This window comes from Corapipo altera, unplaced genomic scaffold (assembly GCF_003945725.1).
Source record: "Corapipo altera isolate COAL_440 unplaced genomic scaffold, ASM394572v1 290, whole genome shotgun sequence".
NCBI lineage: Eukaryota > Metazoa > Chordata > Aves > Passeriformes > Pipridae > Corapipo > Corapipo altera.
Genome location: NW_020885041.1, coordinates 25,775 through 47,016, shown reverse-complemented (window position 1 = coordinate 47,016; position 21,242 = coordinate 25,775). Strand labels below are relative to the sequence as shown.

Sequence of the window (21,242 nt, the reverse complement as noted above, 5' to 3'; positions counted from 1 at the left end):
CACTGGGCCAGGTTCAGCTCCTGGGGCAAGTCCCAGCTCAGCTCCTGGGGCTGGTCCCAGTCCCAGATTGGGTGCAGGACCAGTCCCAGGCCAGGCTCAGTTCACTGGGCCAGACTGAGCTCCTGGGGCCAGTCCCAGTCCCAGCTCAGCTCCTGGGGCTGGTCCCAGTCCCAGTCCAGGCTCAGTTCACTGGGCCAGGCTCAGCTCCTGGGGCCGGTCCCAGTCCCAGCTCAGCTTCCAGGGCTGGGCATGGGGCCGGTCCCAGGCTGGTCCCAGCTGCTAGACCCGGTCCCAAGCTGGTCCCAGCTCCCAGACCCGGTGCCAGGCTGGTCCCAGCTCCCAGACCTGGTGCCAGGCTGTTCCCAGCTGCCAGGCCCAGTGCCAGCACCAGCCCAGGCTCAGCTCTGGGGCCCAGGCGTGTTCTCCTCCCGCTCCCGGCGGTGCTGGAGCATCCTCTGGACACGGACAGTGCACAGGTACCCCGCGTACAGTGTCAGCAGCATCATGGAGCCCGAGAAGGCCTTGTAGCCAAAGTCTGCCAGCTGCTTGCCCGACACCATGGCTGTGCCTGCGGGGGGAATCACACTGTCACAGGACTGTCAAGGACCCCTGGAGATCCCCCAGCCCAGCCAGGGTCACCTGGAACACGTCCAGGAGGGGTTTGGGATGTCCCCAGAGAGGGGGGGACCCCGAGCCCTCCCTGGGCAGCTGTTCCAGGGCTCTGCCACCCTCCACAGGAAGTTCTTCCTCGTGTTGAGGTGGAACTTCCCATGGTTTAGTTTATGGCCATTGCTCTTTGTCCTGTGGCTGAGCACCACTGAGAAGAGCCTGGCACCATCCCTGGCACTTGGAGATATTTACACACCACCCTGGAGATATTTGACATTAATGAGATCCCCTCTCACTCTTCTCCAGACTAACCAAGCCCAGCTCCCTCAGTCTCTCCTCATCAGAGACCTGCTCCAGACCCCACTGGGACCCTCCCCAGTAGTTCCTTGACTTTCCTCTCCAGAGGAGCCCAGAACTGGACGTGGCACTCCAGATGTGCCTCACCAGGGCTGGGCAGAGGGGCAGGATCCCCTCCCTGGCAACGCTTTTCCTGACGCACCCCAGGATCCCACCGTCTTCCCTGCACCCCCCCGGGTCACACTGCTGGCCCACGGTCACCTTGACCCCCCCATGTCCTCCATAGAGCAGCAGGTCACCCCCAACCTGTGCCGGTACTTGGGGTCGTTACCCAGAGCTGGTACTTGGGGTCGTTACCCAGTGCCGGTATTTGGGGTTGCTCCTCCCCGGCTGCAGGACCCCGCGCTTGCCCTCGCTGGAATAACCTCATTAGCTTATCCTAATGAATTCTAACAGCTCATTAACCTTCTCTCCGCCCAGTTCTCCAGCCTTCACGTGGGTCAGCCGCTCTCCCCCCCGGGTCCCGCCGCATCCCCAAAAACCCGCTCAGGTCGCTGATCGGCACTTTAATCAATAAGACCGGGCCCGGTATTGAATGGGCTTCCCAGGACGGCGGCGGTGAGCGGGGCCGGCAGCGCCCTTCCCCTCTCGTCCTCCCCTATCCCACCGCACCCCATCCCTCCCTGTCCCTCCCTATCCCATCCCACCCCACCCCATCCCATCCCATCCCATCCCGTCCCATCCCGTCCCTCCGGACTCACCCTCTCCCTGTCACGTGTCCCGCCGGTGTCACGTGCCCGCCTCCCGGGAGGGAGTCACGTGTGTCGAAAACGTCACGCGGCACCACCCACGGGAAGCCCGCGCGGCGCCCCCTGGCGCCCCCTGGCGGCGGCGACTCCACAGCCGCCCCCCCCACACCCGCTCCCTCCCTCAGGCCGCCATCGCTGCCCACACGGGTCTCCCGGCACGAGGAGCCCTCAGGGCACAGCCCTTGGCCGCGCGGGGATGGAACAGAGGCTGCCCGGCCTCCCCCCCCCCCCCGCTCCCTGCAGCCCCGGGACTTGGAGGCGCGGTACCATCCAAAGCCATCATGAGGGTGCCAATGCCTTCTCAAGAATCCCAGTGGCTTCACAAGAGCCCTGGTGCCATCCTGAGGGGCCTGGTGTCATCCTGAGGGTCCTGGTGCCATCCCAGGGACCTGGTGCCATCCTGAGGGCTTTGGTGCCGTCCTGGGGGTCCTGGTGCCTTCCCCAGTACCCTGCTGCCTTCCCAAGGGTCCCAGTGCCTTCCCCAGTGTCCTGGTGCCTTCCCAAGGGCTCCAGTGACACCCTGAGGGTCCCAGTGCCTTCACAAAGGTCCAGTGCCATCCCAATGATCCCAGTGCAATCCCAGTGATCCCAGTGCCATCCCAACGATCCCAGTGCCTTCACAAGGGTCCAGTGCCATCCCAACAATCCCAGTGCCATCCCAATGATCCCAGTGTTCTCCCGAGGGTCCCAGTGTCTGTCCTGGTGTGCCCCCAGCCCAGAGCCTCCTTCCCCCAAGCCCCCTTGGCAGCTGCTCCGTTCCCGCAGCTCCTTCCCAGCATTCGCACTCCGCTGTCCCAGCCCTGCTCCATCCAGGGCTCCCTGGAGCTCCGAGGTTGCCACAGTCACCCTTTCCCCCCTCTCCTCGTCCTTCCCGCACCAGCAGCAGCTCCCGGGGGCTGCGACGCCGGGATGTGCTGAGCCTGCAGAACATAATTCCAAATGGCAAAGGGAAGAGGCTTTTTATAGCTCAGGAGCTCCCAGCTCCGGAGTGGGGTGTCTGAAAGCGAGAGATCCGTGTGCTGGTCCCCCCAGGTGAGACTCGGGAGCGAAGCTCTGCAGGGACTCTGGCGCTGGCAGAGTCAAAAGAAACCCAGATGAGGGGGATGCCCGAAGCATTTCCACCTCCGAGGAGCTCCCAGCTAAACACAACTCCCCGCTGGATCCTGCTGCAGCTCCAGGCAGGTGCTGGTTGGGAGCAGAGCTCGGGGATCCTCTTTCCTGCACGAGCCTCATGTCCAAACACTCGGACTCCTGAAAGCGCTCGAAGACAAAGGGAACCACAAGTCGTGCCAGCCCTGCAGGAACACGCTGGACTTCCTTTATCCTCCCTCCAAGCTCAATTAAGCTCCTCGGCAGAGGAGGCCCTGCCGGCTCCCTGAATTTAAAGGTCGCCGAGCGCCTGGTGAGAAAACGTGGCTAATAAAAGGCACAGAAACAAGAGCAGTGCCAGCAGATTAAATTCCCCTCGCAAGACGCCGAGCGCAGGGCTCGGAGCCCTGCAAAGGTCACTCGGGACGAGGCACCTTCAGAGACAGCCGGGGACGAGGCGAGTCAGGGCAGAGCAGCTGGGAGGAGATGAATAAAACCCCACGGCGTGCAGAGCCAGGACATCAGAGGAGGGGAGGCCCCGGGTGTGTGGGGCACAGTGGGGGCCTGGCCCAGCTCCTGCAGGCCCCAGGTGAGGACTCTGGACCCGGCTCAACGCCGCGGTCCCGACCTGCTGCGGTCCCACAGCCAAACTTTAATCCTGGAACCGCTGCTGAGACAAAGCAAGTGGGACACTGTGTGACATAAACAGGGACCTGCGGGGACATTCTTGCTGTTTCTGGGACAGCCCGGGAGGGTGCAGAGCCAGGAGGGAACGGGCAGTGCCCTGTTCTGAGCGCTCGGCGAGTCCGGCAGGCACCAACCCAACGGCAGCGACGCACCGGAGCCGCAGAGCAGGGAGAGCATCTCCCCTCTCCTCTCCTCTCCGTGTTTATTGCCAGTTTAAAAGCACAATGCCCATCAGAGACCCGAATGGGGGGCACCGGGAGCCCTGCAGCACTCCAGCGTTCCAGAATTCCAGCCCAGGCAGGATCAGTGACCGCTGGACACGCTGGCCTTGAGCAAACACCGCCAGCTGCAGAGGAGCAGGGGGACACGTGGCACCTGCCTGGACAAGGGGCAAGTTTCACAGGCCCAATGTGAGGCCTCAGACCTCTGCCCTGCCCTGTACCTGTCGTGGATCACATGCCCATTCCTGCCCCGGTGCCAGCGGGCAGTTTGCAGCATCCCCACGGCAGGGAAGGCGTGGGACCTGCTCCTCAGCTCCCAGCTGGGAGCACAGAGCAGGCTAAAAGCACAGGCTGAAGTGAGCCTGAGAGGGCAAAGTGTGGCTGTGGGTCGTTTATTTAACAGCAACATGACCCAGGTGCCCTGTACCCACCCCCTGGCTCTGCAGGTACAAGGCAGGGGGCACAGAGACTTGGGGGGCAGTTGGTCCCTGCAGTGCCAAGCCCCAGAGGATAAAGTGGGACAGGGAGAGAAGTCAGCGGGCGTGGAATTCCCACAGGCAAACCCGTGACAGCAGGGGAGTTCCCCGGGGCAGGGGCCAGGTGGGACTGCGAGAGCAAAAGCTCTAAACAAACAAGCCCCAAAGTGTCCCTCTGGAGCTGTGGAGCAGCACTGGGCCAGCAGGAGCAGCTGGGGGTGGCTCGGGAAGCAGCACATGGCAGGGTGGCAAGGAATGCCATTGCCTGGCGCTGGTGCTGCTTAGAAAGAAGATTCTCAGCACCTCTGGGAGTCCTGAGGAGCTTTGCTCAGCGGGTGGAGCCTGGCAGGGGGGACTGTGCCCTCTCCACCAGGCAGGGAGGCCAAAAGCAGCAGCAGCAGGCAGGGAAGGGCTGGTGTCACCCAGAGTGGCCCCGTGGGGCTCAGAGGGAGGACTCGGGGCACTGTTTGTCCTCCCAGCTCGTATCAACCACGACAGAGTCCTTCCCAGAGCTGAATCCATCACAGCAGGAGGAAATGGAAGGAGGAAGATGCTCAGTCCCGCTCAGGGCAGACCTTAGAGAGCGGCAGAAACTAAACGAGCCCTTCACAGAGAGAGGGAGGTCAGCAGGTACCTCTGTGCCAGGCTCAGGCTGGCAGCGTCCAGGGCTGGGGAAGGGACCCTCTGCCCTTCCAGCACCCTGCCAAGGCTCCCAGGAGACCCGGACTCCTCACAAAGCTGTGGCAGCAGGTCGGGCTGGTGCGGGCGGGAGTCTCTGCGCGTCTCAGCAGGGCCGGTGGCCTGGCAGGCAGAGCCCCTCACATGTGCTCAGGGTGGTTCTGGAGACACTTGATGAAGTCAGTGACAGGTTTGCCCTCGTAGCAGATCTGATACACGGCGGTGAAGAGGGGGAACCTGTGGGCAGACGGACACAGAGACACCACAGCTGGCAGGGTCAGAGCACCTCGACTGCTGCCCTGACGAGCAGGAGCAGGTGGGACAGTGGCACTGGGCCCCATCCAGCAGGAATCCTGCCTGGCTGGCGTGATGTGGGCAGTGCACGGATTGCCCTGAACAGCTGAGACACCAAGGGGGGGTTTCCCCTGCTGCTGCAGGAAAGGGTTGCAGCCCCAGCCCAGCAGATTCCAGCACTCACTTCTCCACCACGTTCTTGCTCTTGAGGATCCGATGCACCTCAGCAGACGTCTGGGGGCCCTGCAGCTTCTGCCCATTCAGCATCTCCTTCTCCAGCTGCTCGACGGACTGAAACAACCCAGCCAGTGAGGAGCTGGGCCTGCAACCCCCACAATCCCACCCCGTGCCTGAGGGCGTTTTCCAAACCCTCCCGAAGCTCTGGCAGCCTTGGGGCCGTGCCCACTGCCCTGGGGAGCCTGGTCAGTGCCCAACCACCCTCTGGGGGAAGAACCTTTTCCTGAGATCCAGCCTGACCCTGCCCTGGCACAGCTCCACACCCCCCACCCTCAACACCAGCCGCTCCCAGCCCCTCTCACCTTCCCCGTCTTGGCAAAAGCCTCGGCAACCTTGCGGTTGCGGCCCCCGTAGCAGGTGGTGATGAGGTCGGCGACCCCGCAGCTCTCCAGGAAGGTGGTGGGGGTGACGGGGCCCTTGCAGAAGAGTTTGGCAAAGCCAGTCATCTCCATCAGCCCCAGGCGGATCACGGCGGCCTTCGTGTTGTCGCCATAGCCCAGCCCGTCGCAGAAACCGGCTCCCACGGCCACCACGTTCTGGAAAACGACGGGAACGTGGAGGGATCTGTTCCCAGCAGAGCTCAGGGCTTTGCTGTGCCCATGGTTTGTCTCGTGTGGGGATCCTGAGCACCAGGTCCTGCCTGTGCCAGTGCCCATCATCCCTCCGAGCGGCTGAACGGGACGAGTCCCTCCGAAGTCCCTCCAAAGTCCCTCCAAAGTCTGGCCTGTGCCTCAAAGGTCTCAGCAGCCACAGTGGGGTCCGTTCCCCTGGCAGCCTCTCCCCTGGCAGCCTCTCCCCTGGCAGCCTCCTCCCCAGAGCTCCCTGCAGAGCCCTGCAGGCCCCCCCAGGCTCTGCTGGCCAAGCCCTGCACACCCACCTTGAGAGCCCCACAGATCTCCACGGTGTCGGCTTCCTGCACCACCGACACTCGGAAGTTGGGGGTCTGCATCAGCTCCTTCAGCATCTGCCCGTGCTTCGTGTTCTTGCAGCCTGAGGAGACAAAGGGAGGAGGAGGAGGAGGAGGAGGAGGAAGATGAGGGGGAAAAACCCCGAGGTAGGACCGTGCTGTCCCCTGCAGCTCATCCAGGGACAGGAACCTATTGCCCAACCGATGGACGTGGCCAAACATTTGCAGGTCCCCCAAGAGCCAGGCACACATGGCCTGAGAGATAAGCAACGCTCAGCCTTGGCACTCCCGGAGAACTCCCAGAGAACTCCCTGCTGCTTCATCAAGCAAGGCACAAATGACCTGCCCAGTGGGTTAAAGGCATCTTCAAAGGCTGCAGATTTGGGGTTGGAGCCCGTTGTTGCGGGGGTCCTGTGTGTTCACAGGGACCGTGGGCTCTGTTCCACCTCCCCAGCCTCCTGCCCAGCGTGCTGGCTGTTGTTTCACTAAACACAGACACTTTGAATCCCACAGCCTCTAACCCAGCAAACTGCTGTGTTGGTTTTGGCTCCGGGCACGGTTCCCAACAGTGTGCAGGGTGTTGGAACAGATCAACTTCCAAGCAGCCCTGGCTGGGCAATAATGTGAGATCCAGGTGAGCATCCCGTGAAGCCCAAGGAAATGAAGGGTGGAACTTATTCCTCAAGTGCCTCATGGTGTCCACCCCTTTAACTTGTGCCAGGCACGGTGCTGGCAGGAAAGTTTTAGCCACACAACCCTGTTGTTAACAAAACGAGTGATCCCATCATAAACCCTGGGAATGAGCTCAGCCAGCTCCTGGGGAATCTCCTGCCTTCCCAGGGAAAAGGGCCGGCTCAGCCAGCAGTTTGAGCTGCACTTTTGTGCCCCCCACTTTGCCTCTCATCACAAACGAAGGCTGCTAACGAGGAGGGACAATGGCTCCTTACCAATGGTGGTTTCACAGAACTTCTCATCTGCCACCTCATTGGCAATGTTGGCCCCCATGAGCACGGTCATCTCTATTCCCAGTTTCTCATGGATGATGTCCGAGATCAGCCTCAGCCCATCTGGTCCTTCGTCCACGCCCTGGGAGACAACCGAGGACAGAGGTCGCAGAACCACCGAGTCAATTCGGTTGGAAAAGACCTCTGAGATCACCGAGTCCAACCTTTGAGTGATCACCACCTCCTCAACGAGACATGAGCCCCTCCTGGACACCTGCCCCCCATCCCAATCCCGCCATTCCCTGTCCTGCAACGTTCCCACTGTGATCCCAACACGCCGAGCTGTGCCCTGCTCCTCACAGATCCCCCACGTGCTCTCACCAGCACCTCCAAATCCCCACGAAGACTCTGCCCCCCCTCTCCCCACATCCCCCACACCCCCCCATCACCCCATTTCCGCCCCCAAATCCCAGGATTCCCTTTGCAGCCCCTCCGAGCCGGGCTGCTTCCAGCTCCTCCCCACCTTGATGAGCGACATCCCCACGGCCTCTTTCTTCACGTGGCCCTTGAGCTGGTCGCAGACGCCGCCGATGAACTGGTGGGGCACCACGAACAGGAGCACGTCGGCCCCCGCGCAGGCTTTGAGCAGGTCTGGCTCTGCCACCTGACAGAGAAGGGAAGGAAGGGCCCGAAGTCACCACACCGAGGTCCCTGCCAGGGCTGGCAGGGGCTGGAGCAGAGCTGGAGCAGAGCGGGACGGTGCCAGCTCGGAGGCAGCCACATGGCCTCCAGCCCAGCCCGCGGGACGCCAGAGAGGGGGGGACAAAGGTGGGCAGCGAGAGCAGCCGGGGCTGCAGCTCATCCAAACGCGGATCAAGGTCAGCAGGAGGGTGTCAGCGAGCCCCACACATCCCCTCCCTCACACCCCAGCAGCCCCCCGGCGCCATCAGCTGTGCCCCTCGGGGCTGGCAGCCCCCACGCTCACCACGTTGGGGGGCAGTTTGTGCCCGGGCAGGTACTTGACGTTCTCGTGCTCGGCGTTGATGATGTCGGTGAGGCGCCGGCCGCCCACCTCCTCCTGCAGCACCCACATGTTCACCTGGCTCTCGAAGCCGCTCAGCCGCGCCGCGTTGGCACCGACGATCTTGGCGATGGCAGAGCCCCTGCGAGGGCACAGCGGGGCCGTGGGCACCGGGGGAGCATAGGGCACCGGAGAGCCCAGGGCAACGGGGATACCAGGGCACCAGGGAGCCCAGGGCACCGAGGGGAGCACAGGGCACCAAGGGGAACCCAGGGCACCGAGGGGATCTCAGGGCACCGAGGATCCCAGAGCACCGAGGATCCCAGGGCACCAGGGATACCAGGGCACCAGAGAGCCCAGGACACCGAGGGGAGCCCAGGGCAACGGGGATACCAGGACACCGGGGGAACCCAGGGCACTGGAGATACCAGGGCACTGAGGGGAGCCCAGGGCACTGGGGAGCCCAGGGCACTGCTGCTCACCCTGGGACCGGTGCCACCAAGGAGCCCAGGGCACCGGAGAGCCCAAGGCACCAAGGATCCCAGGGCACCAAGGATCCCAGAGCACCGAGGATCCCAGGCCACCGGGGGAGCCCAGGGCACCGCTGCTCACCCTGGGACCGGTACCACAGGAGGGGACAAGGGACCGCGCTGTGCTGGCCCGGGGGACACGGGTGATCCCAGCGCTCACCAGTTGCCGGAGCCCACGACGCAAACCTTCTTGCCACCCATGGTGGTGCCAGGACCGGGGCGCTGCGGGAACCGGACCCGCCGCCCGCTATTTCAAGGGCGCCCCGGAGCAGGGGCGGCCCCCGGCCCGCCCCCGGCCCCGCCTCGCCCCGGGGGCACCGCGGGCACGGCCGGGGCTCCGCGCTCGGGGGCAAAGTGCAGAGACCCGGAGCGGTTCGGATCCCCCGCAGAACCAGGAGCCGCTCGCTGAATCGCAGAATCGTGGAATATCCCGAGTTGGAAGGGACCCGCGAGGATCAGAATCCACCCCGACAATCCCACCCTGTCCCTGGGAGCGTTGTCCAAACGCTCCCGGAGCTCTGGCAGCCTTGGTGCTGTGCCCGCTGCCCTGGGGAGCCTGCTCAGTGCCCAACCACCCTCTGGGGAAGAACTTTTTCCTGAGATCCCCCCTAAACCCTCCACGACACAGCTCCAGCCCTTCCCTGGGTCCTGTCCCTGCTCACAGAGACCGGAGCTGCCCCTCGGGAGGAGCTGCAGCCCCCGAGGAGGTCTTTAGCTGTCTGCCGAGCCTCTCCCTCCTTTTCTGCATAAAAACATTTCGTTCTGTCTTCCTAAAAGTGCCACTTTGCCCCCAGGTAAGGAGTAAGAACGACCTGGACTTGGCTCCTGCCTCAATCTCAGCCTGAGGCAGCAGCGTTTTCCACCTCACAGAGGATCCTTTCCTTGCCCCAGGGGCTCCCAGGTTTGCTGGGAGGCATTTTCAGCTCTATAAACCACCAGGGCGAAGAGAACAATTCCCCTTTTGCATCATTGTAAACCCTTGTGCACGTGAACTTTAATACAGTTTCCTCCAAATTCTGCCCGAGTCCCCTGGGGCCTGTAACAGGCTGCCACAGCCCAGCAGAGTGTGGGCACTGGGCACTTCAGGATTTATTAGCCCTGGCCACTGGATTTCCAGTTCTGCTCAAGTTACTTTGTTCAGCACAAAAGCACTTTTGCAAAGGCTCAGCAGAGTCTGAGTTGGGAGATCCCTCTATGGAGGGCTCGCTATAAAAGGCCAAAATATGAAGAACATTTTCTCTCCAGTCACTTAACCCAGCTGGCTTTGAGAAGGGGAAAAAAAAAAAAGGAAGAAAGTGGAGATAATCCTGTCCTGTCACTGGAGTGTCATCCCCCACGGGGAGCTGCCAGCACGAAGGAGGAGGACAGCTTCCTTCACAGGAGTCTTTTATTAAAACTGGGTGACGTCTACAAGGATACAGTACAAAAAAAAAACAAAAAACAAAACAAAAAAAAAGATTTGGTCCATGGAAAAAAACTGTAAATATTCAGTTAAGAAAAGCAGTTACTCTGCAACAGCTACGTTTGCCTACGCAGGACTCGGCACATCCCTCACGTGGGGGTACCCTGAGGAGTCAGGGGCTGCTTCTCCAGCACCAAGCCCTTCACCCCAGTACCACAGAGGAGCGTTTCAGGGGGGCAAAGGAGAGGGGAGGTCGAGAGTCTATTACTCACGGACATGGAGTTACACAGACACGAGGAGCAGCAGGGCCACCGAGGTGCTCCAGCTCACAGCAGCCCCCTCGGCCACCCCGAGGGAGGGCTGGGCAGGAAGGGGATCCTGCAGCCATCCCAAGGGAGTCCAGACCAACTTTCAAGTCCATTTGCGTTGTGGTTCCGAGCAGAAACACTGGGGTTGGGGTGAAGAGGAGCCGTTTGGTGCTCCTGACCACCAGTAATTCATTCCATGAAGAGGCATCGGGGCTGCTACTGCCCACAGTAAATCTATTTGTACATTCCTGAACCATGCTGGGCCCTATGGCAGCCCCATGACCTAAAACTTGACTAAAAACCACAGGAGCTTCGGCATGGAAACACCTGCTGACTCACATATGCTTGGAAAAATGTCCATTCCCAAGGACTGTCCTGTTCCACCCTCGGATCCACACGAGGGAGCCTCTGGTCCCCACAGCAAGTGACACAGGACAACAACTGTCCCCAAAGCAATGAGCCCAGGGCACTGTGTCCATGCACAGCTCCAGGCAGCTGCTGCATCCCCTCTCCCTGCTCCAGGGAAAACAAGCAGCCACGTGGTTTGCTGGGAACCCACGTGTAGGTGTCTGAAGGGCAGAGAGTTGCATCACTCCAAACTTCCAAAGCCCTGCAGGAAGCCAAAACTTCCGTCTCCCTGTGATCCCAGCTCAGGACAGCCCGTCACAGAACACAAAAAGGAACGGACAGGGAAAAAGGGAGAAGGGAAGAAGCAATTCTCTACACAGTCCAGTAACTTCCTCGAGGAGGGGAGTGACCTGTGGGGCAGCCCCAGTGCAGCAGCACCCTCCGAGGAGGGGGGTCAGGGCAGGGAGGTATGTCAGCCCACGGCATCCTGCCCACGACAGCGCCTGGCACGGGCTGTAAAACGTGGCAGGGAAGAGCCCAGCCACACCTTAGAGCAGAGCCAGGCTTCCAGAGTGCCACAGCCCACTGCTGGCTGGGCAGGGACGGGCTGGGAGAGGGCTCCAAGTCAGCTCTGGCTACCGGGGACACTGCGGAGTCACGGGGGGGCTCGTGGGAGCCTCGGGGCTGACAAGGCAACAGTCAGGAAGAGAACCAGGTAGAAATGTGTGCTGGGTGGAGCCTGTCTGCCTGTCACACCCCACGAGAGCCCCGCTGTCCTGGACTTGCCCCCAGCAGGGACAACGCCAGGAGGAGGAACAGGGGCCTCGCTGCTGGAGTGGGATCCTGGGAGCTGGACCAGCGAGCTCTGCAGCTCTGTCTCCACAAACAGCCGTGCTGCTGGGCAGGAGCAGGGCAGCCCTATGTGTTCCTGATGCCCAGGGCCTGCTCCAGTTCCTGCCGTCGCTGCTGCACCTGCAGGAGAAGCCGAGTCTGTAACTGCTGCTGGGACACCACAACGGCACCCAGCTGGCAAAGGCTGGGCTCCAACTGGGACCTTCCCCCTGGGACCTTCACCCCCGAGGAGTGACAGGCAGGGAGAGGGTGCCCTGAGGAGTGACAGGCAGGGAGAGGGTGCCCCGAGGAGTGACAGGCAGGGAGAGGGACCCCTGCTCAGGGACACCCACCTTGGAGTAGAAGTACCGGCACACGGCCTCCTGCGCCCAGGGCTGGAAGTAGAACTCGGCTCTCCGCTCCTCCTCGGGGTTCCCAACAACATCAGTCATTGTCTGCAGAGCACAAAGGGACACGACAGCAGCTCAGGGAGTGCAAAAAGCTCTGGCTGTGCCGAGCAGACCCTCCCCTTTCCTCTCAGAGCGCTCAGGTCACGTTCCTGTGCTCGACTCCAATTCCAGTCTTGCTTTCCAAGCAGGAAATTGCCTCTCTCTCTCCCTGCAGGAGCTCGCTGTAATGAGGGGAGCGTGTGACTGGATCCACCTTCCACACAAGACAAAGCTTTTTACCTTCAAGTCCCGGCACTGGGACTGCAGCCAGTCGTTGATGAAGCCCTGAGGGTCCCGGGCGAAGCTCAGCATGAACTCGCGCTGAGTCTTCAGCTGGTTGATGGTCTCGATGGTTTCGTGGATCTGAAGGGCACAAACACAAGAGTAGAGCTGCTGAATGAGGGAAAGGTCACAAACATCAAGAGGCACAACACAAGAGGGCAAATTCTGGCTCACTTACACCTGTCAGAGGACTCTCAGTTCCCAATTTCCTGCCCTAAATATTCCCCAATTTTCCCACGGAGCGTTTGCTTTAAGATTTACACTCCCGGGTGCAGCCACAAGTTTGTAAGCACAGCTCACCCCACTCCAGCTTCCAAACACTCCTGTCCTGTCCAGCTTCACCTGCTCCAGAGACACTTCCCTGCCCAGCTCCAAGCAGAGCAGACCCCAAAAAGCTTTTCCTACCTTGTTATCCAGAGCAGCGATTTCCTGCTGACTGGCTGTGGAGAGCAGAAAGGAATTCATCTGGGTTTTCAAAGTGTCATCCACCTCCACATCAATGTCATAGCAGGCTGTTTTCTTCTGGTCATTTGGGTCAACACTGGGGGACATCCACAAAAAGGCAGAATCAGGGAGCAGCTCAAGAAAGGAGCCAAAATGAGTTAGTAGGTCAAGAAAAAAGGCAAAATCTGGGAGGAGTCCAAATGGAAGTAGCTCAAGGAGCAAACGCAGCTCCTCTGGGATGCTGCAGCATGTGGACTGCAGGCAGGGACAGGGACAAGCTGTGCCAGTGTCAGCCTCAGTCCCAGCAGCAGCAAAGCACTAGGAGTGATTGCTCCAGGCAGGTTTCTGTCCATGGCAAAGGACAGCGTGGATGTGGGAAAGCCTCTGGAAAAGAGGGATGTGGTAACAGAGGACGTGGTAACAAACAGATGACAGGTTAACACGGGAGCTGCTGCTAAAACCAGGATGTATCACACCATCCTCCTGTGATCCTTCCCCATCCAGCCCTTCCTGGGAACGGGAATTCCCGTGGAGCAGCCTCACCTGATCACGTGGTTGATGATGATGGGCTCGGGGGGCATCAGCAGCGCGTGGAGCCTCTGTGGGATTTCGGAGAACTTCATGCGCTGGGACTCGAAGATCTGGGGCAGAGACAGGGGCTGAGGGAGGGCTGGGGGGGCTCAGGGCAGCCCACCCACCCTCCGCCCACCCCACCCAGGGCAGCTGGGCCAGGAGCTGCTCCGGGGCCCCCTCACCTGCTGCAGGTACTTGTCACAGATGACGAACTCCCGCTCGTGGGGGTCCTGCAGCTTGTGGGTCTTGATGTACTGCCAGAGGGCCTGGATGATGACGGGCCGGGTCTGCGTGTGGATCCCCAGCAGCCGAGCCAGGCGGGGGTCCAGCTTGAACTGGGGGGGCTGCATGAGGAGCACGGAGGGCTGAGATGGTGCCAGGCACTGGTGAGATGGTGCCCGGCACCGCTGCTCCCAGCACGGAACCGTGGAACAGTCTGGGTTGGAAGGGACCTTAAAGCCCACCCAGCCCCACCCCTGACACCTTCCGCTGCACCAGGATGCTCCAACCCGGCCTTGGGCACTTTCCAGGGATCCAAGGGCAGCCACAGCTTCTCTGGGCAACCTCAGGGCCTCCCCACGCTTCCAGGGGGGAATTTTTTCCTCCTGCCTCACCTGGTAATCCAGCATCAGCAGCACAGTGCAGCGCACGTTCACGTCCCCCGGCCTCTTCACCTGGAAGCCGTCTGTCTCCTGAGTCGTGGCAGTCCTGTGCCACTGGGACAGGAGAGGGAATTCAGAAACACCCCCCCACGTGTGGTGCCTCCCCCTGCACCCCCTCTGCTCCCGCTGCTGGGCACCCAGAAGCTTTGCCAGTAAATCCCACCCGCCCAGAGAAAGCTCAGATTATTCCCACTTATGGCTTGAAACGAGAGTTAATACGTTTATCAGACCCTCAGCAGGTGAGAGGAAAAGCTTAAGGGAGGATTCAAAGAGCTTTTGACTCGAGGATCCCCCACCTCCCAGGTCACAAGTGCTACACACAAAACCCCACCAGCTGAAACACCAACCCACGTTCAGAGATAAGACAGCAAAAAGCAGCTCACCTCTACTAGGTGATTGTCAGGGCCATACAGGTCTTTATCAAGTTCAATGACCAGAGATTTAAAGAAGGATGAGAACTTTCTTTTCTGCTTGGTGGCATCGTATTTGGACAGAGCAGACTGCAAGCAACACAGGGAGGAAGAGGGGTTAGGACAGCAAGTCTCAGCACTCAGAGCACAGCCCACCGTGCACGACAGCTCCTGTGTAAGATCTGAACACCTGAATTCACCCACATGGGCTCGAAAAAAATCAAAGTTTCCAAGTCAGAAGAAGGGGAAAGGCTGGAGTTAGAGACGAGCTGGCGGGAGCGAAACCCCTCGGCGGGTACGTACAGTGCCCTGGTTCTCAGAGCTTTGGGGACACTGAGCTGCTCTCACCAGGGATTCTCCCAGCTCTAAGAACTTTGGACAACTCATTGTCCTGCCATGGGGATACCCATCGGTCTCCAGGCTGGGCTCTCGGTCTCGTCACCACCAGACTCCTTGGAAAACAGAGACGGGAGGAGGAGATCAAGCCCCAGCTGCGCTCTCAGACGCTAAGAAACTTGGTTTCAGTGCCAATTCCAGAGTCTCCTCTGAGGTGGGGTGTTTGCCACTTACGTCCTCCAGCAGCCTCCCTTCCACCCGCAGCTCCCAGGAGGCCACGGTCCCCTCGCCGTCCTCGGCGTCCGACTTGGCCGGGTTGAAGGTGTTGGAGATGAAAATGCGCAGCTTCCGCTTTTGCTGCCAGGGAAAAGCCTCGGCTCAGCCTCAGCTCTCACCTCCAGGGCTCCCTCCTCCTGCTCAGGCCTTGCTAAAACTCAGCTCAATGTTTCAGCTGCCTCATTCTTCCCCCTCTCCTGAGTGGCTGCTCCCACTCCCTGGCTGTGCCCAGCAGGTTCCCGACATTCCACACTCCCAGGACACGACCCCTCAGTGCCCTCCCGCTGCCCGGAGCCTCCAGGAGCCTCCACCCCCCTGGATATTTGCCCTGCACTCCCCTACCTTGATGGGACGTTTCAGAGCCTCCTGGATATCCAAGCGCTTCCTCATGATGGTCTGGTCCAGTTTCCTCTCGAAGGCCAACAGGTCCATGTAGGCTTGGGATTCGGGCACCAGCTCCCGGATCTGCAGCCAGGCAAGGGTGGAAATTCCCATCAAGCAGCTCCCCCAAAGTGCCCAAGGCTCCTTTACCTCCCCCTGGCTCCCACTCACCCGCTGAGGGAGGATTTTGTCTGCCATCTTCTTCTTCTTGGCGCTGCCGGGGGAAGAGGCACAAACAGGTGGGAAAACGGGAACGGATCTGGCCACGGGAATTCCCAAACCAGCAGGGACTCACCAGTTACCTGAGCCTGCCCCAGTGGGGCTGACCAGTTACCTGAGCCCTGCAGCACTGACTAACTGCTGACCTCAAGGTTTGCCATCCCTCCCAGCACTTGGAAAGGGGGTTACATCCCTTGGAAAGGGGGTTATATCCTTCAGAAAGGGGGTTACATCCTTTGGAAAGGGGGTTATATCCTTCAGAAAGGGGGTTACATCCCTTGGAAAGGGGGTTACATCCCTTGGAAAGGGGGTTATATCCTTCAGAAAGGGGGTTACATCCTTTGGAAAGGGGGTTACATCCCTTGGAAAGGGGGTTATATCCTTCAGAAAGGGGGTTACATCCTTTGGAAAGGGGGTTACATCCCTTGGAAAGGGGGTTACATCCGATGCCCCGGGGTGCCCATCATGCCTGGGCCCATGTACCCAGTAGCCTCGGGATGTCCCCACTGCCCCAGGATGGTCTCAGGATGCCCAGGGATGTCCTGGGATGTCCCCTCTGCCCGCAGATGTCCCCACTGTCCCAAGAATGCTCTGTGACGTCCCTCCTGCCACAGGATGTCCCCACCGCCCCGGGGATGCCCTGAGATGTCCCTGGATATCCCAGCTGCCCAGGGATGTCCTGGGATGTCCCTGCCGCCCGGGGATGCCTCAGGATGCCCTGGGATGTCCCCTGTGCCCACAGATGTCCCCACTGCTCCAAGAATACTCCGGGATGCCCCTGCTGCCCTGGGATGTCCCGAGGTGTCCCAGCTGTCCCAGGATGTCCCAGCCGCCCGGGGATGCTCCCAGTGCCCCAGGATGCCCCCAGGATGCTCCCGGGATGTGCCCATACCCCGAGACGCCCCGTTTCCCCCCCGTCCCTTACTTGTGGTTGCGGTTGGGCACCGCCTGCGGCTGCACCTGCTGGAGCTGCTGCGGCGCCGGCCGCTTGCGGGCCTGGTCCAGCCCGGCCTGCGCCAGCGCGGGCCGCACCGCGGGGCTCCCGCCGTAGCCGGGCGGGCCCATGGCCGGGCCCTGCGGCGCCAGGCGGCCTCCCGGTAACATCCCGGGGCGCTGCGGAGAGAACACACCCGGTCAGCGCCCGCCGCGCCCGGCCCCGCGCCCCGCCCCGCGCCGCCCCGCCTCACCGGGTAGGCGGCTCCGGGTAGCGGCGAGCGGTACAGGCCCTGCCCAGGCGCCGGGCCCATGCGAACCGCCCCGCCCGGCGCGCCCGGGCCCAGTGCGGTCCCCGGAGCGGCGCCGCCGCCGCCGCCGCTCGCGGGCCCCGCCTGGAACCCGGCCCGCGCCGCCATCTTGTCCCGCACAAAGGGAGCGGAGCCGGAAACGGGCCCGCGCGCCGCGAGCGAGAACGCGGGGAGGGGCCGCCCCCCAGCCCCGCCCTCCGCTGGCGGCGCCCCCTGGCGGTGGGGAGGACCGCGGGGAGGACCGAGGGCGAGGGGATTTTGGAAGGGGGGCGTTGAGGGGGGATTGGGGGGGGGGGGGGGGGGATTGGGGATTTGGGGGGGATTGGGGTGTGAGGAGGGGATTGGGGGTATGAGGAGGAGTGGGGAGGGAATTGGGATTGGGGAAGGATTGAGGTGTGAGGGGAGGGAATCAAGGTATGAGGGGGGATTGGGGGTGTTGGTCCTGCGGGATTTGGGATGGGAACAGGGTCTGTGAGGGGTGGGATTGGGGGTGTTGGTCCTGCAGGATTTGGGATGGGAACAGGTGTTTGAGTTTGGGGGCACAGGATCCAGAGGGATTTGGGAATGGGAACAGGGTCTGTGAAGGATGGGATTGAGGGTGGTTTTCCTGGGGGCTCAGAGTCTGTCCCTGAGGGATGAAGGGCTCCAACATCCAAACATGGCAGGGACATCTCTCAGCATTCCAGGAGGCACAAATGGCCATTCCCATCTCCCCAGGGTCCCACAGGGAGCTCCATGGGAAAGGGAAAGGCCACTTTCTGCAAGTATTAACATTAAGCTCCCATTCCCTGGAGCTCAGAGAGAAAAGGGACACAAACCCACAGCACATTAATTAAACAATTAGTGATGATCAGTTGATGAGGGCTGACTCCAGCTCGGGGGGGTCCCAGCACAGGGAGGACGTGGAGCTGCTGGGGCCAGTCCAGAGATGCTCCAAGAGGATCAGAGGGATGGAGCAGGAAGGAAAAGCTGGAGAATTGGGATTGTTCAGCCTGGAGAAGGGAAGGCTTTGAGGTGACCTCACTGTGGCCTTCCAGGACCTGAAAGGAACCTGCAGGAAAGGGGGAGAGAGATTATTTCCAAGGGAGTACCAGGACAAGGGGGAATGGCTTCAAACTGACAGGGAACAGGGTTAGATGGGATATTGGGAAGGAATTCCTCCCTGGGAGGGTGGGGAGGCCCTGGCACAGTTTCCCAGAGAAGCTGTGGCTGCCCCATCCCTGGGAGTGTCCAAGGGGAGGTTGGACAGGGCTGCCCCTGCCTCGGGAATGTGCTGAGCAGGGAACAGGCAGGGGCAGCTCTGGCTGCAGTTAATGGGGTTCATTAACACCCTCCTGGGCTTCTCTCCTCCTGCTCCCATTCAAATCCCACCCCGTGGCCTTTGCAGCTCCAGCTCGGGCCAGGAGGGATCAGAGCTTTGTTCTGCTTGAAATGCAAAACACTCCTCTGCCATTTCCAGGAGCCACGGGGACAGGAGCGGAGCCAAGGGACTGGGAGGGGTTGGCATTTCAGCGTTCCCTGCCCACTCCCACTCCCTGTTATTCCAACTCCACGGGGTCCTGGGGGCCTTTGTGGATGCCCAGGCTTTGGTCTGGCCCGTTGTCACTTCTGCTCTTTGAAGCTGGGAGTTTTTAGGACACTGAGTGTGTTCCTGTAGGGGTTGTGCTCCAAGTGCCACTGCCGGGGTTAACCCGGGTGAAATTCCAGCTGGTGGCTCCTGCTGGATCCCAAACCACGGAGCTGTTGGAGTTGTCAGGGATTAACAGCTCTGTGTGTGTGTGTTAATTCACCTGCCTGTGCTGGAGAGGACACCTCAGCTCCCTCCCTCCAGCCCTGTGTCCCTTGGGATGAGCTCCCATGGCAGGGACAGGTCCTGGAGCTCACTGAGGTGCCCACATCCCTTGGGATGAGTTCCCATAGCAGGACAGGTCCTGGCAGCAATATTGGAGCTCACTGAGGTGCCCATATCCCTCGGGATGAGTTCCCATGGCATGACAGGTCCTGGCAGAGAGGTTGGAGCTCACTGAGGTGCCCACATCCCTTGGGATGAGTTCCCATGGCAGGACAGGTCCTGGAGCTCACTGAGGTGCCCATATCCCTTAGGATGAGCTCCCATGGCAGGACAGGTCCTGGCAGAGAGGTTGGAGCTCACTGAGGCACCCGGAGCAAGGGCCACGTTATCCCAGCTCCCAGCAAAGGGAGTTTAACAGAGCTCAGCTCAGCCCCAGCTCCAAAGTGGGGGATTTTCTGCACACCTCAGGCAGCACTAAAGCCCAGCCCAAAGCTTTGTCCTCCCTTTCTCTCGGCTCCAGGATTTCCAGGAACATCCCAGGATGAGCCCATTTTCCCCCTCAGCTCCTCAGGGATCACTTCCAGCAGCTCAGCAAGAGAAAGGCTCGGCCTGGTGGGGGTTTATATCATTTATATCATTCTTTATATCATCGTTAAGAGTAGCAGGTATTGATGTACAATGCATCTGTCATCTTATTGTGCTTCCTATGAAAATGTGTGTACATAGTACAGATACCGGAGAGAATTCCACACTTTATACACTTTTGAAGGCATTCAGAGATTCAGAAAAAAGAAAAAAAAAAAGAAAAAAAATTAATAAAATGGCACAAGAACGAGGCCTAAATGCTACTTGGATGGGTATCTACACTGGCATGATGCATATAGAGGTATATATATATATGTACACATATATATATAGTCATATATATTATATATAAGAAATATAAAATGCGGATGGCGTAATAACAAAAGAGTGTCTTCTCCAACAGGCGAGCCTCGAGGTCAAATCCCAGCCCCATCTTTTAACAGCTCGAAGGGGGGGAAGAAAAGAGGGGAGGAAGAAAGCAAATAAATAAATGAAATGCCAGGGGAAAAAAAAAAATCCATAAGAAAATTTATGGATGCGGCCGACCCGTTGTCTTTGGGACGCAAAGGGGTCACCCCCGTCTCCCCCCCCCCCAGTTCCTAATTTTGGTCAGGAAGCTAATAATAGGAATAAAAAATAAAATGGCAGGAATAAAAAAAAATAAATAAATGGCGGGAATAAAAAAAAAAATGGCAGGAATCAAAAAAACCCCCGAAGCTGCAGCTTGGAAATAAAAAAATTACTGAACAGACTTATTGCAAAAGCTCTTAAAGGTTTAAGTAGCACTTGGGCCCCGGGGGGGGGGGCTCTGGCCTGGGCTGGGGGCTGAGGGGGGGCCAAGTGCAGACCCCAGAGCGAAGTGAGGGAGCTGGAGGGGTCAGAGGGGGGGCAGAGACCCCCAGACCCCCCCCAGGAGGGGCAGTGAGGCCACAGACACCCCAAAAATCCCCTGGGCAGCTGAGTTTGGGGGGCTCAGGGGGTGGGAGCTGCTCCTGGGACCAGCCTGTGAGCCCTGGTGGTGTTGGGGCTCCGGTGCCCACCCGGTGCCAAGGGGGTGTCCCTCTAAATAGGGGCCAGGGGGTTCCTTTCCCCCTTTCTCCCTGGGCAGGGCTGGTTCTGGGGGGCTGCCCGGGGTGCCCTGGGAGTGGGGAGGGTTGGCAGGACAGGGCTGGCACTGCCCAGAACCCGGGAAAAGGGGCAAGGTGGGCTCAGCATCGCCCGGGCTGGGGGTCCACAGAGCCATTGGGGGCACCCCCCGAGTCCCCCCCGGTGCCCCCAGGGGCTGATCCCGGGGCGGGTGCCAAGGAAAATGTTCTGGAGAGGGGGAGCTGCTGCGTCCTGGTGTTCGTGGAGCGCCCGGGTCGGGGTGGGCACCGGTCCTGGGGGGGGACACTGAGGCTCTCTGGGGACCCCCCCAGCCAAGCCCTGGGACCCCTCCACAAAAATCCCCCCCCCAGGCACGGGGGATCCGAGGCGTGGGGAGCGGGATGGGCATGGAGACGCTGGCGGACAGACGGACAGGGCTGTGGATGGAGACCACCTTCCTCTTCTTCTTCTTCTTCTTCTTCTTCTTGGCTTCTGGGTTTGGAGTTAAAAAGGCCGAGGGGATCCGGGGTGGGGTTGGGGGGCCGGGGCTGGCCCTGCCCCGTCCCCTGTGCGTGTGTGTGTCGTCCCTCGAGTCTCTGAGCGAGCGGGGCGGGCGCGGGGGCATCGCCCCGACCCGGGGGCATCGCCCCGACCCGGCTGCCCTGCCCTGCCCCGCCGGGGCGAGGCCGTCGCTCCTGTGTGTCCGTGTGTCCCTCGGTGCCGAGGAGGGAGCGAGGGAGGGCCCCGGGGGGCCGTGTGTCCCCCCCACCTCCGGGGGAAGGGGCAGCTCCACCACGCAGGGCTTTGGTAGCTCA

At 60.7% G+C, this 21,242-nt stretch overlaps 3 protein-coding genes across 6 annotated transcripts; all 3 read right to left on the bottom strand.

Annotated features, from left to right (window-relative positions):
• Positions 1-210: 210 nt before the first annotated feature.
• LOC113959434 (cytochrome c oxidase assembly protein COX14 homolog) lies at positions 211-1,744 on the bottom strand. Of its 4 annotated transcripts, none has more exons than XM_027668478.1 (2): positions 1,619-1,638; positions 211-568 (listed from the first exon to the last, which is right to left on the bottom strand). In XM_027668478.1, exons 1-2 carry the CDS (start codon positions 1,626-1,628, stop codon positions 399-401), a joined length of 180 nt encoding a protein of 59 aa, XP_027524279.1. In that variant the 5' UTR covers positions 1,629-1,638; the 3' UTR covers positions 211-398. The 4 variants fall into 4 exon arrangements, with proteins under 4 accessions (XP_027524279.1, XP_027524281.1, XP_027524278.1 ...); XM_027668480.1 differs by lacking the exon at positions 1,619-1,638 and adding an exon at positions 1,371-1,466; XM_027668477.1 differs by lacking the exon at positions 1,619-1,638 and adding an exon at positions 1,264-1,360.
• Positions 1,745-3,630: 1,886 nt separating this feature from the next.
• On the bottom strand, positions 3,631-9,066 carry GPD1 (glycerol-3-phosphate dehydrogenase 1). The gene is made up of 8 exons (XM_027668495.1): positions 8,960-9,066; positions 8,234-8,411; positions 7,772-7,912; positions 7,252-7,390; positions 6,275-6,387; positions 5,700-5,933; positions 5,345-5,451; positions 3,631-5,103 (listed from the first exon to the last, which is right to left on the bottom strand). Exons 1-8 carry the CDS (start codon positions 8,998-9,000, stop codon positions 5,007-5,009), a joined length of 1,050 nt encoding a protein of 349 aa, XP_027524296.1. The 5' UTR covers positions 9,001-9,066; the 3' UTR covers positions 3,631-5,006.
• Positions 9,067-10,168: 1,102 nt separating this feature from the next.
• Positions 10,169-17,072, bottom strand: SMARCD1 (SWI/SNF related, matrix associated, actin dependent regulator of chromatin, subfamily d, member 1). The gene is made up of 13 exons (XM_027668488.1): positions 16,908-17,072; positions 16,646-16,833; positions 15,673-15,715; positions 15,463-15,585; positions 15,079-15,201; positions 14,482-14,598; positions 14,051-14,152; positions 13,619-13,780; positions 13,407-13,504; positions 12,825-12,960; positions 12,378-12,500; positions 12,042-12,143; positions 10,169-11,829 (listed from the first exon to the last, which is right to left on the bottom strand). The coding sequence occupies exons 1-13, from the start codon at positions 17,070-17,072 to the stop codon at positions 11,776-11,778; spliced, it is 1,536 nt and encodes a 511-aa protein (XP_027524289.1). The 3' UTR covers positions 10,169-11,775.
• Positions 17,073-21,242: the final 4,170 nt, after the last annotated feature.